Source organism: the organism of the source record quoted next, unplaced genomic scaffold (genome assembly GCF_019419815.1).
Source record: "Pyrus x bretschneideri cultivar Hongxiangsu unplaced genomic scaffold, Pyrus_bretschneideri_v1 Contig23, whole genome shotgun sequence".
Taxonomy (NCBI): Eukaryota; Viridiplantae; Streptophyta; class Magnoliopsida; order Rosales; family Rosaceae; genus Pyrus; species Pyrus x bretschneideri.
In genome coordinates, this window is record NW_025999535.1 from 4,364,129 (window position 1) to 4,378,994 (window position 14,866).

The following is a 14,866-nucleotide window of genomic DNA, read 5'->3' on the forward strand; positions in this document are numbered from 1 at the left end:
TGTTGCTTCTTTTTCTCCCGCGCGCCAGAAGCCCAGAGGCTCAAAACACCGATCCAGTCGCCATGCCGCCATGCCACCATCACCCCGCCGCCGTCACCTCAGCACCATCAGCCCAATCGCAGCGCCGTCAGCAAGATCCCAAAGGTTAGGGTTTTTGAAATTAGGGATTTATTTTCTGGGGAAGGTTTTGCAACTTTTGCTATAGAGGGGTTAATAGTTTTCTGGTTTTGCATTTTCTGGGGAAGGTGCTCTGCGACTACGAGAGAGAGAGAGAGAGAGAGGAAGAAGCAGAGTAGAAAACAGGGGACAGACAACCCATGGTTTTATTTGTCTGTGTGGCTCACTGGTTGCCAAACTGTTTTGCACTTATAGTCTTATACCATAAACTTAATGCTTCTGTCGGCTACCATAAATTGTTGCCATAAATTGTGTCCGTGTGCCATAAATTGGCACTTAGATAAATTGTTAGAAATTGTTAGAAATTGGCACTAAAGGGTTAGTTGTTAATAAATTAATTAAAGGATTAATTTATAAATTAATTAATAAATTGTTAGAAATTTATTAATTGTTAGAAATTGTTAGAAATTAATTAAGGGTTAATTGTTAGAAATTGTTAGAAATTGGCACTAAAGGATTAATTTATAAATTAATTAATAAATTGTTAGAAATTGTTGGAAATTGTTGGTATATAAATTAATTAATAAATTGTTGGTTCATTAATTGTATGCATGCATCTATTGTTTATTGTTTAGGGTATTGAAGAATATGGCTTCTTCTTCTAAGAAAGATTTTGCTTGGCAATGGACAAAAGATTTGGATCCTATCACTAAGCACTTCTATTGTGTTTTTGTAACCACAAATGCACGGGTTCAATTTCTAGATTCAAACATCACTTGAGTGGTGTAAGTTCGAGAGGAATGATAAGTTGTAAAAAAGTCCCACCCAATGTGAAGGAAGAATGTTTTGCTAATGTTATGGGAACTAAAGAAAAGAGGAAAGCTAGTCATGAGTTGTGTCATGGTGGTGGAGAAGAAAGTGAAAGTGTCGCTATGGGCACAACAAGGACAACATATGTAAGTAGTGGGAGTGGGAGTGCGAGTGCCACACATTCACAACAAACCGGTTCTTTTCTACCACCTAGGTCAAGGGGACCACTTGATAGGTATGTTACATCGGAAGCTCGTCAAACCACGTTGAATACACCTTTCAAAAAAAAGGAAAGAAGACAAGCATCCCGAGCACTTGCCCGATGGTTCTACACTAGTGTCATTCCATTCAATGCGGCAAACAATGAATATTATGTTAATGCAATGAAATTGGTGTCCAATTTTGGTCCTGGCTTTGATGCTCCTATGAATATAGAACTTGGATGCTTAAAGAAGAAGTTGATGATGTACAAAGTATGATGAAAGAACATCAAAAGGCTTGGAAGAGATATGGATGCACTATTATGTCGGATGGATGGTTGGATGGCAAAAGTAGATGTTTAATCAACTTTCTTGTCAATAGCCCTCAAGGTACTTGGTTCTTGAAATCGGTTGATGCATCGACCTCTATTAAGAATGGAGATTTGTTGTATGGCTATTTGGATGACGTTATTCAAGAAATTGGGGAGGAGAATGTGGTTCAAGTTATATCTGACAATGCTTCGAACTACAAGAATGCCGGGGCAAAACTTATGGAGAGGAAAGAGAAGGTGTGGTGGACTCCATGTGCGGCTCATTGCATTGATTTGATGCTAGAAGATATTTCTAAGATGGCATGGTTTGATGACACACTCAAACGTGCTAGATGTATTTCAAAGTATCTATATGGGCATCAATGGGTACTAGCTTTGATGAGAAAGTACACTAACAATTCGGAAATTCTTCGTCCGGCGGTCACTAGGTTTGCCACTTTTTTCCTTACACTACAAAGCTTACAAAAGCAAAAGGAAAATCTTGTTGCTTTGTTTACCTCTCAAGAATGGTCGGAAAGTACCTATGCAAAATCCCGTGAAGCAAAGTTGGCTAAGCATCATGTGTTATATGATCGTGAGTTTTGGGGTCGAGTTCCTTTTGCATTAAGGGCGTTCTTCCTCTTGTTTGTGTTTTGAGAGAGGTTGATTTGGAGGAGAGACCCCCCATGGGTTTTATATATGAGTTGATGGATGCCGCAAAAGAGAAAATTGCAAGCAATCTTAACAAAATGGAGAAAAAATATATGCCTATTTGGAGAAAGATAGAACGTAGATGGGACGATCAACTTCATCAACCACTACATGCGGCGGGCTATTACTTAAACCCACAATTTCGATATGAGGATAATTTCTCAGATACTGATGAAGTGCGAAATGGGTTATTTGCTTGCATGGATATGATGCTTGGGAAAGGGAAAGAACGTGAAGAGGCCGATGTTCAATTGGATTTATTTACTAATAAGCATGGTCCATTTGCGGATTCTATGGCTATGCAAACTAGGAAAAAGCGAACACCAAGTAAGATTTAATTAGTTAAATGTTAATATCTTTTTATCATTAACCTTTAAATTACTTACCTTATTAATATTGTTTTTTTAGCGGCTTGGTGGGAGCGCTTTGGGCATAAAACACCCGAGTTAACGAAATTTGCTATCCGAGTTCTAAGCCTTACTTGTAGTGCATCGGGATGTGAGAGGAATTGGAGCACATTTTCAATGGTAAGTAAATATATTATTAGTATCTTAAGTGTCATTTTTGCTTAAAATGTTTAGACTTGAATAATAGAATTGATTTATTTGTAGATTCATACGAAAAGAAGGAATAGGCTTGAACACAAAAGGCTTAATGCTTTAGCCTATGTCAAGTAAAATTTGGCTTTACAACAAAGAAGTAAGAAAAGGATGGAGAAGTATGATCCTATTGTTGTGGAAGAAATTGCCTCCGATGATGAATGGATAACAAAGATAGAAGATCCCGTTCTTCCGGAAGATCCTACATGGCTTGAGGATGAGTTATTGTATAATGTTGAGGCCGTAAGGAATGTGCCAACCCCGGTTTATGAAGGTGGCTCATACATTCGAGAGCCTAGAGAGTCTTCTCCTCCTCCTCCTCCTCGTGAGCCTACTCCTCCTCCTTCTCCTCGCGAGCCTACTCAACCTCAGGGTCCTATTAGAAGAAATGTGGAATATGATTCGGAAGATTCTTTTGATGAAATGATGAGATACCCGACAAGTTCATCTAGAGTTGGCAATGAAGAGGATGATGTTGCCTTTTATTTAGATGAACATGATTTAGATGAATGATTTATATCTTTATTTGTATTTTGATTTATATGAAGATGATTTGGATGAATGATTGTTTTCTTTGTTTGTATTACCTTTTGAATGATGAATTTGGGTGATATTACCTTTGAATGATGAATTTAAATGATATTATCTTTTGAATGACTATGGATTTGAATGAAAAATTGAGAATGGATGTTTATTTTACATAGTATTATTTTTTATACAATTATATGTATAATATATAAAACATATATATATATAAAAAAAAATTAAATCCTGTAATGCTTCGCCTCACGCCTAGGCTGGGCTTCGCCTCGGACGCCTCGCCCACGCCTCACGCTTTTAATACATTGATATATATATATATATATATATATACATATCACACATTCATAAAAATTATGAAATATTGCAACCACAATGCAAATCTTAATTTCCACTAACGGAATTCCATAATCACCATGGAAATTGCACCACAATCACAATACAAGTCATAGATGTATCTCATATATATATATATATATCACATGAATGTCACTTATTCACAGAAATTATGAAATTATGCAACCACAATGCATATCAAAATTCACGTAAATGCCTCATGATGCATCACACTAATGAAATGTTGCAATACCACTGCAATCATATTCCACATCATCAAAACACGAGAATATATACATTTACTCTCCTGCCAGTACGAGATTCATAATACATGCATATTTATCATTAATGCCATATTAATCATAGAAATAATGCAATATCATTGCAAATCATAAGTCATATCCATAAAACTTCATAACGTTCCATATTGTAAAGCAAGATCATTTGCTTTGATACCAAATTGTCACATCTTGGCCTGGGCCCCCACCACATCCCGGGCTCGACTCCACCATAACACGATATTGTCCCCTTTGAGCCCCGACCATGCCTTCACGGTTTTGTTTCTGGGAACTCACAAGAGAACTTCCCAGTGGGTCACCCATCCTAGGATTACTCTCGCGTGAACTCGCTTAACTTCGGAGTTCGCCGGTGAGCTCCCAAAAGGTTTCGTGCTAAAGGAGGTGAGCATGTACATGTAAGGCATAGATGATCCACTCCCCTGGGCGATATGGGATCTAACAATCCACCCCCCCCCGTAGGGGCCTGACGTCATTGTCGGCACACTTCCGGTTAGGGATTGGCTCTGATACCACTATGTAATGACCCGAAATTTCTAATTCGGAAGCAAACACGTAGGTAGGCCACAATAAAATAATGGTTAATCATAATTCTAACTAACCATACTAAAAATAATAATCATTTTGTTTAATTTATGGCTGTATCTAACATTCTCGTTAAACTGCCTACGTACCCTAAACGAAGGGATGAAGCCATTCGTAGTTCACCTTACGCTTCTAGAACAACATACTAAAATTTCATTTTGATCTAATGGTCGAATCTCCACCAATCACAACATTCAACTAGCGGTCGACGATTTAATTTGCTAACTTGCAAATCCAATTCGGGAAGATCCGTATGTCGGATTCCCGATCCGTAAGTTCCTAAGTTCCTCAAATATTATGTACTATAATGCTTAAAGTTTGGTGATGATCCAACGGTCGAATAATCGTCAATTACCAAAAATCGTATGGTGATACAATTATCTGAAAAAAATTTGAATATTCGAATCATCGTAACAAATTTCAACGAACGGACTTTGGATATGGGCTCAGGACATCAAGGATGTCCTGCTGTCCAAAATCCATGAAAACATATTCTCCCTCACACGCCGCCGTGAGCGGTGGTTTCCCGCGACCGGAAACCCACTTTTTCGTCTAACTCCAAATTCTACAAAAACTTACAATAAGATAGAGCTCAATAAGAGGAACAAGTTTTATACCTGCTACGAAGTCCAAAAGTAGACGGAAGAGGGTTAATTCTGCTAATAAAGTCGGTGGCTGCCTAAAGCTTCCCGGTGTTGATTTGTCGCCCACGGTGGTCCAACAGGATCAAATCTTCTTGGGATTTACTCCTGGGATGATGGGCTACAAAACCCAAGTGGTGGCATCAGCCATCACTTTGCCGATTCATCGGAAAAATGAAAAGGATGGCTGGAGCACCAATGGTTTTCATCGGTTAATCAAGGTGGTTCTTGGTTGGATTTTGTAGAGAGGAGCAACAGCTTCAAGATGGTGATGGTGGCGTCGAAAAACTCCATCGGAGTTGGTCAGAATCGGCGTTAGAAAATGGGATGTCGCAAGGGTCAACTGGGTCGTAAACTCGGTTGGAGTTTCTGGGCCTTTTTGAGTCAATTTCCTCCCCTGGAAACTTCCTAATTTTCTGACCAAATTTAGAGACTTACTACTAATAGTAAGTCCATGTGTCTAAAGTTCTCACCATTTTCGAGGCTCGTAACTTCTCCATTCTGACTCGGAATTAAGATCCATTTGAACCTACGCACTCGTAAGGTCGTCCTCTATTCAAATATTTTAAGAATTACAATAAAATATATGAGGATAAAATACATCCTCGTATAATTACGCTAACCAAATAAGGCATTTTCATCTTTCCCCACTTAACGAAACATTATACGACATAATTAATTTTTAATCTAGAAGCGGGATTTTACATTTTTTCCCATTCAAATTTTATAACCAAAAATCAATCTTATTTTTTTTCCTCCACAAACAATAAAATGAATATCCACATCATTTTTAAAATATTCAGGGTGTTACAGGTGCAATGTATGGCTACATTGATTTTCACAGAGCGCGAGAGAGTTTGAGATGGGGAAGAGTGAACGATGAAAGAAAGAGTGATGAGAGGGAGGGAGAGCTAAAAATGAAGAGATGAGAGCTGATGGAGGATAGTTCGGGAGAGGGTTCGAGAGTGTCGAGAGATTGGGGGAGGGGAGGACACAAGGAAGAAGGGGAGGTGGGGTGTGGGCCCCACTGGCCACAAAAATAATAAAATATCAGACCCTAATATCTAGAATAGTGAAGTTACTAAAATACCCTTCTGCTTTGTAGTTCCGTAAAACCCTCATCGTAGCTCCAAATTCGATTCCGCTTGCACCCCACGTGTTCGTAACGACGAGTACTATAAGGATACGCCAAGGAAACAGATCTTACGTGACACGACAAGGTGGTCAATAAAAGTCAATGTTTTTACCTCAAAGGGTATTTTTCGTAAATTCACGCTTTAGAATTATAAAAACTGTAATATTTGGGGACGGGTCGTTTCAGACAAAACTATCCCTTTAGATTTCGCCAAGTGTTGGCTACTAACTCGATTCCATGAAACAGCTCTTGTGCGTTTCGTTCATAATAGTCTGTTCAACTATGCTTTCTATTTACTTAGCTTTGGGCATCTCCCCGATTTCCATCGTTGCGTTCTTATTCATTCCTGTGATTTGGTGCCTACCACAATCTAGATGCGTTAAGGTGAATATATATGGTTCTTGTGCAAATGGTCGTGTTGGTTTTGCTAGGAATTTTCGTAATTGGATGGACATGTACTTGGTTCTTTCTCCTCAAATAGGAGTTTGTTAATTCAGTGGTTGCAAAAGTATCAGCTTTCATTGAGGCGGTTCATGTTGCTTGGATTCGAGATTAGAAGCATATTTGGATTGAAACTGATTCCACCTTGGTTGATTAGAACAATTGTTTATGGCTTCTTCGCCAAATGAGTATTTTTTGTACACACATTTATCAGGAGGGTGACAAGTTGTTGATGCCCAAGCTTCTTTTGGTGCGGTTAGTAGTGCTTATTATTGGTGGTCCATTGTTCCAGATTTTGCAGCTGCCACCCATGCTCATGACCTTGAGTTTTGTCATGTTTTTCATTTTCGTTGATGTTTCTTTGTTTTTCTTTTAGCGGGTTTTGGCTCCGTCCCCCTACTTGTATTCTTTTGTTTTCAGTTTTCTTTATTTAATAAATTAGGAGATAGGGGACCGTGGGTTTTTTTTTTTGTTGGGGGGGGGGGTTCTTTCTATCAAGGACTGGCCATTTCTAATTTCTCTGAGCGGAAAAGAAGTAGCCTACTTGTAATTGATGGCTAATCCTAGGGTCTTGGTTATTTCTTCCCACATTGTGCGTGTTTAAGTGTTCATCCAAGCATTCAACAAGTTTCTTACAATTTATTAAAAAATAAAATGCAAAATAAAAGTTATCTATTTTTTGTCTAAGTAAAAGTTGCGACCTAAGTGGGTCTAAATGGTCTAGGCGGGGCGCCTAGGTAGGGTCTAAGCCCTTCCTTAATTTTCAAACACTTAGAGATTTATCGGGGTTTTGGCCAGCCACTCAACACCTAAGCAGGGCCTAGTTGGCGCTAGACGAGAATTTTTAGAATAATGGGATACATTTTTATGATATCAAAAGCAAAATAATTTATAAGAAGCTAGTCCCCTCAATTTCTTCATAATAATTTATAAGAAGCTAGTCCCCTCAATTTCTTCATACTTTCCATATGTAGTTTGTATAGATGTCTCTAACATCATTCATCTATATATCGGTCTATCCAAAAATATTCTCATGGTCATCAGGTTGAAGTGAAGTCCATCATGTTTTTCATTTGTGGATAAGATCCAACTTTATCGTTGACGATGAGCTTGGAGATATTCGCCATTGAATAATGTTTTGTAATTAAGTTCTGCAGACTGATGATGATAGACAATTTGCCGTAAGGTGTTGGTACATCCGCGCGCATGCATGGTTTTTTTCTTTAGTTCGTGACTTTGTTTATAAGTTTTTTTTTTTTTTTTTTTTTGAATGCCAGCGGAACCAAATATATAGAAGCCTACAGAGAGGCAAACACCAATACAAACCAAGTAGTGACAAGGGATAGATCACAAAGACCCCTCCACCAAGTAGAGGCGTCACCCCCATCACCACCACAGCCATACTTAATGAGGACAAGGTAGCCCATCATTATTCAAAACAAAGACCAACGAAGATGGGGGCCTATCGACCCAAACAACATCACACATCTCCGGAAAACCAACCGACGCAATCTCATGCGCCACGCCATTAGCTGTTCTGGGCACCCAAGACCAGCGGCAATCAAGAAAATGCCCCCCCAACTGCTTAACCCGAGCCAACACGGGGAAAGCCTCCCAACTACCCAAAGACAGAGAACTAGAAAGACATTTAATAGCTTCAAGGGAGTCCGATTCCAAAATAACTTGCCTGACACCCAAAGCAGCTCCCAGCTCGCACCCATGCAACAACGCTGTGGCCTCCGCTGCAGCAGCAGAAGGAGATCTGATAGCATACCTCGCGGCAGCCACAAATTTTCTATCCTTGTCCCGCAAAACCACCCCAACAAAACCCATCTTAGAGGCCTTGGACCAACTAGCATCCACATTAATCTTCACAAAAGGAAAGGCCGGAGCACACCACCGTGAAACCTGAGTATCCCTCATCCCGTCGCCCACTCTACTAATCCCTACCACTGCCTTCGCACCAACATAAGAACTCAAATCCGCAGAGACAGCAGCCAGGACTTTGGAAGGATTAATGGACACCCCCTTGAACACATAATCACAGCGAGCCTTCCAAATGCACCAACACGTAAAAACAATGTAAGATTGCCTCCACTTAGTATCATCCGAATTGCATAAATTAGGAGAGAAGACCGCCTGAATCCAGTCCACCCAAGCTGGAATAGAATGCCGATCCACTATATAACCCAAAGCCCCTCCAAACCAAATAGGTTCAACCCAAGAGCAAGAAAGGAAAATGTGCTCAATGGTTTCATCTTGGCAGCAGCAAATAGGACAAGTAGAGGCCGGAGAGGACCTACGGCGGAAAAGGGCATCCCGAGTAGGAAGACAATTATGCACAGTAAGCCACAAAAAATGCCGCAACTTGGGAGGCACCTCCAGCTTCCATATACCTTTCCATAGTGCCTTGGGAACCCCGCGAACGGTCGGCCGACGAGTATCCCTCAAAGCAACTAAAAAAAGGCTAAATTGGATTAATGGTCCTCGTGGTGAGAGGGTAATCGGACGATAGCTCTCATAGTGAAAAAATTTGGATTTAAACCCTCGTGGTGAACTCTGTTAGGATTTAAACCCAAAATTAAAAATCCCACCCTTCCCCCAAAGATTTCATTGAATTTTAAAACCACGAAGTCTGCTGCTTTCAATCTCAATTTGTCCTGCATTGTGCTCCCTGCATCGTATTTGAATAGCTGCAACCTCAATCTTTTAATCAGAAAAGCAAAAGAAGAAAAATTGTGTGAGCGCTGAGATAGAGAGTGCAATCAAAGCAGCAACATTCTTACCATCAAATAAATGGCACCAAAAAAATCCAAATCCATCTCCCATCCAAAAGAGAAACCCATTTTCCTGTTTCTTCAATCTCCATAGAAGCATCCAACAGAAGAAACCCATTTCCCTGTAAATGAATACCACTACGTATTTTGGATTTTCATCGCCAATTTTCTCCTCCTATTGTATATAATTGTAAAATTCATTTTCGTTTTGTTTTTTGCAAGAAGAAAATCACAATCCTTCTTTAATCTGACAACTGAAGGATCTTCTTTGAAATCATTTTTTCTCAAATGGGCATATTTAGGGAATTCACTGATTAATGGACAAAAGATCTTCGAATGGAATCAAAGCATGGATCAATGAATTTATAGCCTTGGATGAATGAGTTTTTTTCTCTTTTGGTTATAAAGGCTGAATGGGTTAACAGACAGATGAGAAAGATGTTAATTTTGGGTTTAAATCCTAACGGTGTTTACACGAGAGTTTAAATCTGAATTTTTTTCACCACGAATGTTATCTTCCGATTACCCTCTCACCACGGAGACCATTAATCCAATTTAGCCACTAAAAAATGGCTCTTTATCTTAAACCCTTTTAAATTTGGATCATCTGCTTGGTCCTTCTCTTTCTACAATAATATTCTAATACTCTCTCTCTCTCTCTCTCTCTCTACCAAACATTATTGTTAAAAACTTTGGGATCTTGACCACTACCCAGTCACCAAAGTTTCACCTCCTTCTTCTTCTCTTAACAGGATCATGTATCTTCTTTCTGTTAATCCCTTGTGCAACTCCGTTAACTTTCAGTTTCCCTAGCTTCCAGCAAAGTGATATCAACACTAGACTAATCACCGAAGGAGATGCTGTCATCTACGACCAGTCCATCCGCCACACAGAATACCAACAAGATGACAACATTCGTGGGAGCTTCGGTCGAGCCACCTACCACCAGCCCTTCCTCCTTCGGCAATCCACCACTGGAAAACTCGCTGATTTCACAACACATTTCAGATTCGTCATTGATTCCCAAGACAAAATCCCCTATGCGGACGGCCTCGCCTTCTTCCTAGCGCCAAACGGGTCCATATTCAACCGCACACTAGTAATGGGCGGCAGTCTTGACCTCCCCGTGGAGAACCTGCCGGATACATGCCAAGGAGTTCGCAGTACCCATTTGTCGCAGTGGAGTTAATTTGATATCTTCACAAACAAGGAGGAAAGTATCGATGATACCGAATGGGAGCATGTGGGTATAAACATTATCTCGCTCAAGCCCAAAAAAACCACGCCTTGGAACGGTGGCATTTTGGATGGACAACAAAATAGTGCTAAAATTAGTTACAATTCTACCTCAAAAATTCTTCGCGTTACCTTCACTAGTTTGGTAAATGGCAGTCAAGTATTGATTTCTATTTATCACTAAGTCAGTCTGAATCAGTACTTGCCCGATTTGGTCATTGCCGGATTCTCCGCCTCCACGGCAACCTCAGGTGTTGCTTTTACTTTGCATAAGTTCGTCTCATGGGATTTTACCTCCACTTATCTAGATGATTATGAAACTAAGACAAACCCAACATCTAATTATAATTTACTACTGTTCGTTGCACTGGGGTGCTGGCGGGGGTTTTGTATTGGTTGGTGCGGTTGGTTTTGTTCGGTTCATCTTATGGAAGAGCCGGAAAAGAGGAGAAAATATTGATGAAAGTCCTATGGCAAACATGGACTTGATTGACAATGATTTCGGAAAGCAAATTGGCCCGGGGAAGTTTTCCTATAACAAGTTGGCTCGTGCGACGAGTAACTTTGTGGAGAGAGAAAAGCTTGGAGAGGGAGGATTTGGTGGGGTTTATATAGGCTTCATAAAGGACTTGAACTCATATGTGGCGGTTAAGAGGATATCGAAAGGGTCCAGACAAGGGCTGAAGGAATACGCATCAGAACTGTCATAAGTCAACTTAGGCATCGGAACCTAGTGCAACTCATTGGTTGGTGCCACCAAAAAGGAGAACTCCTACTTATTTACTAGTTCATGCCAAGAGGCAGTTTAGATTTCCATCTTTTCAGGGCTAAAAGCTTGTTGGTTTGGGAGGTAAGATACAAAATTGTGCAAGGCTAGCTTAGCGTCTGGTTTGTTCTATCTACACCAAGGATGGGAACAATGTGTGCTTCATAGGGATATCAAATCCAGCAACGTTATGTTGGATGCTAATTTAACAGCGAAACTTGGAGACTTTGGACTAGCTCGACTTGCAGATCACGGAAAGCAATCGAAAACAACTACTCTAGCTGGAACTATGGGCTACAAGGCAGGGCTAGTAAGGAATTTGATGTTTACAGCTTTGGAGTTGTTGCTTTGGAGATAGCTTGCGGGAGACAACCCATCGATTTCTCTAAGTTTGAAAGTATTGAAACCAGTAAGGTGGACTGGTTGTGGGAGCTTTATGGAGAAAGGAAAGTCCTTGAAGCGGCTGATCGATCCGAAACTATGCCGAGATTTTGATGCGAAGCAAATGGAGTGCTTGATGATTGTTGGGTTGTGGTGTGCTCACCCAAATTACAATATGAGGCCATCGATGCAGCAAGCGATTCAAGTGCTAAACTTTGAAGTTCCATTGCCGGTTCTCCCACCAATTATGCCAATGCCAATGGACCATATTTTGCGCTTTAGTTGATTGTTTCTCAATGTTGTCCTGTGATAATACTGCAGGTTTTGTTTATCTATTTTGCTCCTTAATTTAATGTGTCTAAATATTGCAAATATTAAAGTTCTGGACCTTAATTGTAAGAAAGCATGAATGGTGCTTCATATTCGCTTCAAAAGTGGCGTTATAATTTGTTTAAATTATGTAATCTCAAGACTGCAATTCATTGCATAATTACTACCACATGCCAAAGCCAAAACTACAATGCTCATTGGGTTTCCGTCCAAAAATTCAGATTATATCAGGGGTTATATTTTATCGAGGTTGGTCTCTGAAATTGAACCTTTCAATCAAAATGATCCTTAAAATAGAAATTGGTCAATTTGCGCTCTATGTTAAAATTCTTTTGCATTTACAGAAAAAGTTAATATTTATGTATAAAGAGAGAAGGGGGTGGGGGGTGATTTCTATGAAAAAAGTTAATATTTGCTTTTGCCAACGGGTGAACTGGTTGGCCCTGTTAAGTTAAACAATTCTTTTCGGGTTTTGAGTATTTTTCACTTGTCAACTTAACAGGTAGTGTTTATGTAAGATCCCACATTGTTCAGGAGTGAGGATCCTGTAAGCCTTATATGTATATTCTCATCTCTACCTAGCATGAGGTTTTTTGGGAGCTTATTGGCTTCGGGTTCCGTAGGAACTCTGAAGTTAAGCGAGTTCGCGCAAGAGTAATCCCATGATGGGTGATCTACTAGCAAGTTCTTGTGCGAGTTCCCAGAAACAAAACCGTGAGTGTGTGGTCGGGTCCCAAAGTGGACAATATAGTGTTACGGTGGAGTTAAGCCTGAGATGTGGTGGGATCCCGGGCTGGGATGTGACAGTTTAGGTGGTCGGTTAGAAACTGGTTTTTATTAACATTACTTGAACCCAAAAAAGCCAACCCGTTCCCAATTTTAGTGGTTAGTCATAAAAAACTTGCAATTCCAAGTTGGTTTGGTTGGAAGAGTAATGTCCTTAAAAACCAACCCGTTACCAAGTTTAGTGTTTTTCTTTTAAGAATAAAACTAGCAATGGTGCCCGCGCGATGCTACGGGTTTTTAAATAGCATACAACATGTAGAAAGTTATATTTACAACTCTGCCTAACTCAAGGAATAGATAAAAGTTTGTTTTTTACCGAAATATACGAATTTGAATCTTAGTGGTGAAACATAGAAAAAAAACTTAACAGTTCTATGAATTGTATAGAGAGAAATGGTCACAACAATTTTAGCCTATTACATTTATGGTTCAAGTTTTAAACAAAGAATTAGTTTATCGGCAAGGATTGGATATAAAGAAACATAACAATTCTATGAATTGAAAAGGAGCAAATATGATGAAAGACATACCAAGATTTGATGGTCATATGTTGAGAAAAGTCCACATCGCTGATTGACATATGGTATTTTCAATAGATGAATGGTCGAAGTTGCAAGAAAAAAAAAAGGATCAATTTATGAGCAGTTGGAAGAATCATTATTTGTTAAAAAGGTGTTGATTCAAATATAAACAAATGAAACTAACTGTAAAAGAAAGGCTTACCGAATGTTGCTCCAAATTGAGTTCAAAATGAGTGTAGTTCTGGAAATTCTGTGCAACACTGTGTTGAAGAGATGTAAAAAGTAGATCACAGAATATTTACATCACCGTAAACAAAGATGTTGGAAGTGGTTTATGTATAAAATATTAAAATGGCAGCCAAATATTGTACATGCAAAAAATATTATGAAGTCCAGACCAGAGAGACATTTACATGGCAGCCAAATATTATCAATATTGTTTGATACATATTAACAAAAAATTGTTAATGCGTTTCAGTATCGGAGATGAGTTTTGGCACTGCATCGTTCATCCTTAAGCAAGCAAGCTAGGGAAAAGAAAGAAAATAATACAGTTAGATGGATATTAAATATATATCAAAATAAATGTAGAGCAAAAAAAGAAGCCATGTTTAAAATATAGCAACCTAGTTGGTTTTTTCAGGAGTGGTACCAAGTTTTCCGCTAGTTGGTGACGATTTCTTTTTGAGCAACTTTATTGGAACTTCATCAAACTCCTCTGGATCCGCCTCTGAAACTTCTTCCATTTCTCTGTTTTAAATGGGCTACCAGTGTTAAATAAAATGAATGAAAAATAATTCCAAAATCATGTTTTGAAAGGAAGTTACGAAACAAACCTTTGCTCATTGTTGGTGAAAAAAGCCCTCTTGATTGATTCCCTCTTCCTTTTATTCGATTGTTCAGTAGTTTCAGCACTTGAAGTAGAAGACGAAACCGTCGTGGAAGACCCTGTGATTTCTCTTGGCAAAGGCAGTGGAGTTGCTGGTTGCATGGTTGTATCGTCGGTTACATTGTGAATGAGGACATTGCTTGGATTGAAATTATTTCTTCTATTTCCAAACCGCAGATGGAAAATTTTCTTTTGCCCGATTAGTCTAAGAAATTCATTTGGTAATTGCTGATGGTCCACCAATGTCTGATTCAGAACCAAATTTTTGCAGCTCATGCCAAAAAGGTTTTCACCACATTTTCCAATTATCAAACTATCAATCTCATTGGTTTCATCTTCGAGTATCAGATTGACCTTATACCTACAAAACCTAATTTAAGATCACAATGAAATATCCAAAACAAAAACAACCATGAGAAATTTAGGTGTTTAAAAAAATATCAATAGTGAGATTGAAA

The 14,866-nt window shown here is 39.2% G+C and overlaps 1 protein-coding gene, 1 long non-coding RNA gene and 1 pseudogene across 2 annotated transcripts; 2 read left to right on the forward strand and 1 right to left on the reverse strand.

The window, feature by feature from the left end:
- The first annotated feature begins 2,047 nt into the window (after positions 1-2,047).
- On the forward strand, positions 2,048-2,896 carry LOC125467996. The gene is made up of 3 exons (XM_048585841.1): positions 2,048-2,476; positions 2,558-2,676; positions 2,761-2,896. The coding sequence occupies exons 1-3, from the start codon at positions 2,125-2,127 to the stop codon at positions 2,824-2,826; spliced, it is 537 nt and encodes a 178-aa protein (XP_048441798.1). The 5' UTR covers positions 2,048-2,124; the 3' UTR covers positions 2,827-2,896.
- Positions 2,675-3,240, reverse strand: LOC125478076. The gene is made up of 2 exons (XR_007258895.1): positions 3,184-3,240; positions 2,675-3,124 (listed from the first exon to the last, which is right to left on the reverse strand). It is a non-coding gene; the product is annotated as an uncharacterized LOC125478076 (long non-coding RNA).
- A 5,651-nt stretch (positions 3,241-8,891) lies between these two features.
- On the forward strand, positions 8,892-12,168 carry LOC125478140 (annotated as a pseudogene).
- The last annotated feature ends 2,698 nt before the right edge of the window (positions 12,169-14,866 follow it).

What these genes read in the sequence shown, in the direction of transcription:
- LOC125467996 (XM_048585841.1), top strand. Translation starts at nt 2,125, where the DNA reads ATGGGTTTTATATATGAGTTGATGGATGCCGCAAAAGAGAAAATTGCA. An exon ending in TAGGAAAAAGCGAACACCAA is followed by an intron (nt 2,477 to 2,557) that starts GTAAGATTTAAT and finishes TTGTTTTTTTAG; the next exon opens with CGGCTTGGTGGGAGCGCTTT. An exon ending in ATTGGAGCACATTTTCAATG is followed by an intron (nt 2,677 to 2,760) that starts GTAAGTAAATAT and finishes ATTTATTTGTAG; the next exon opens with ATTCATACGAAAAGAAGGAA.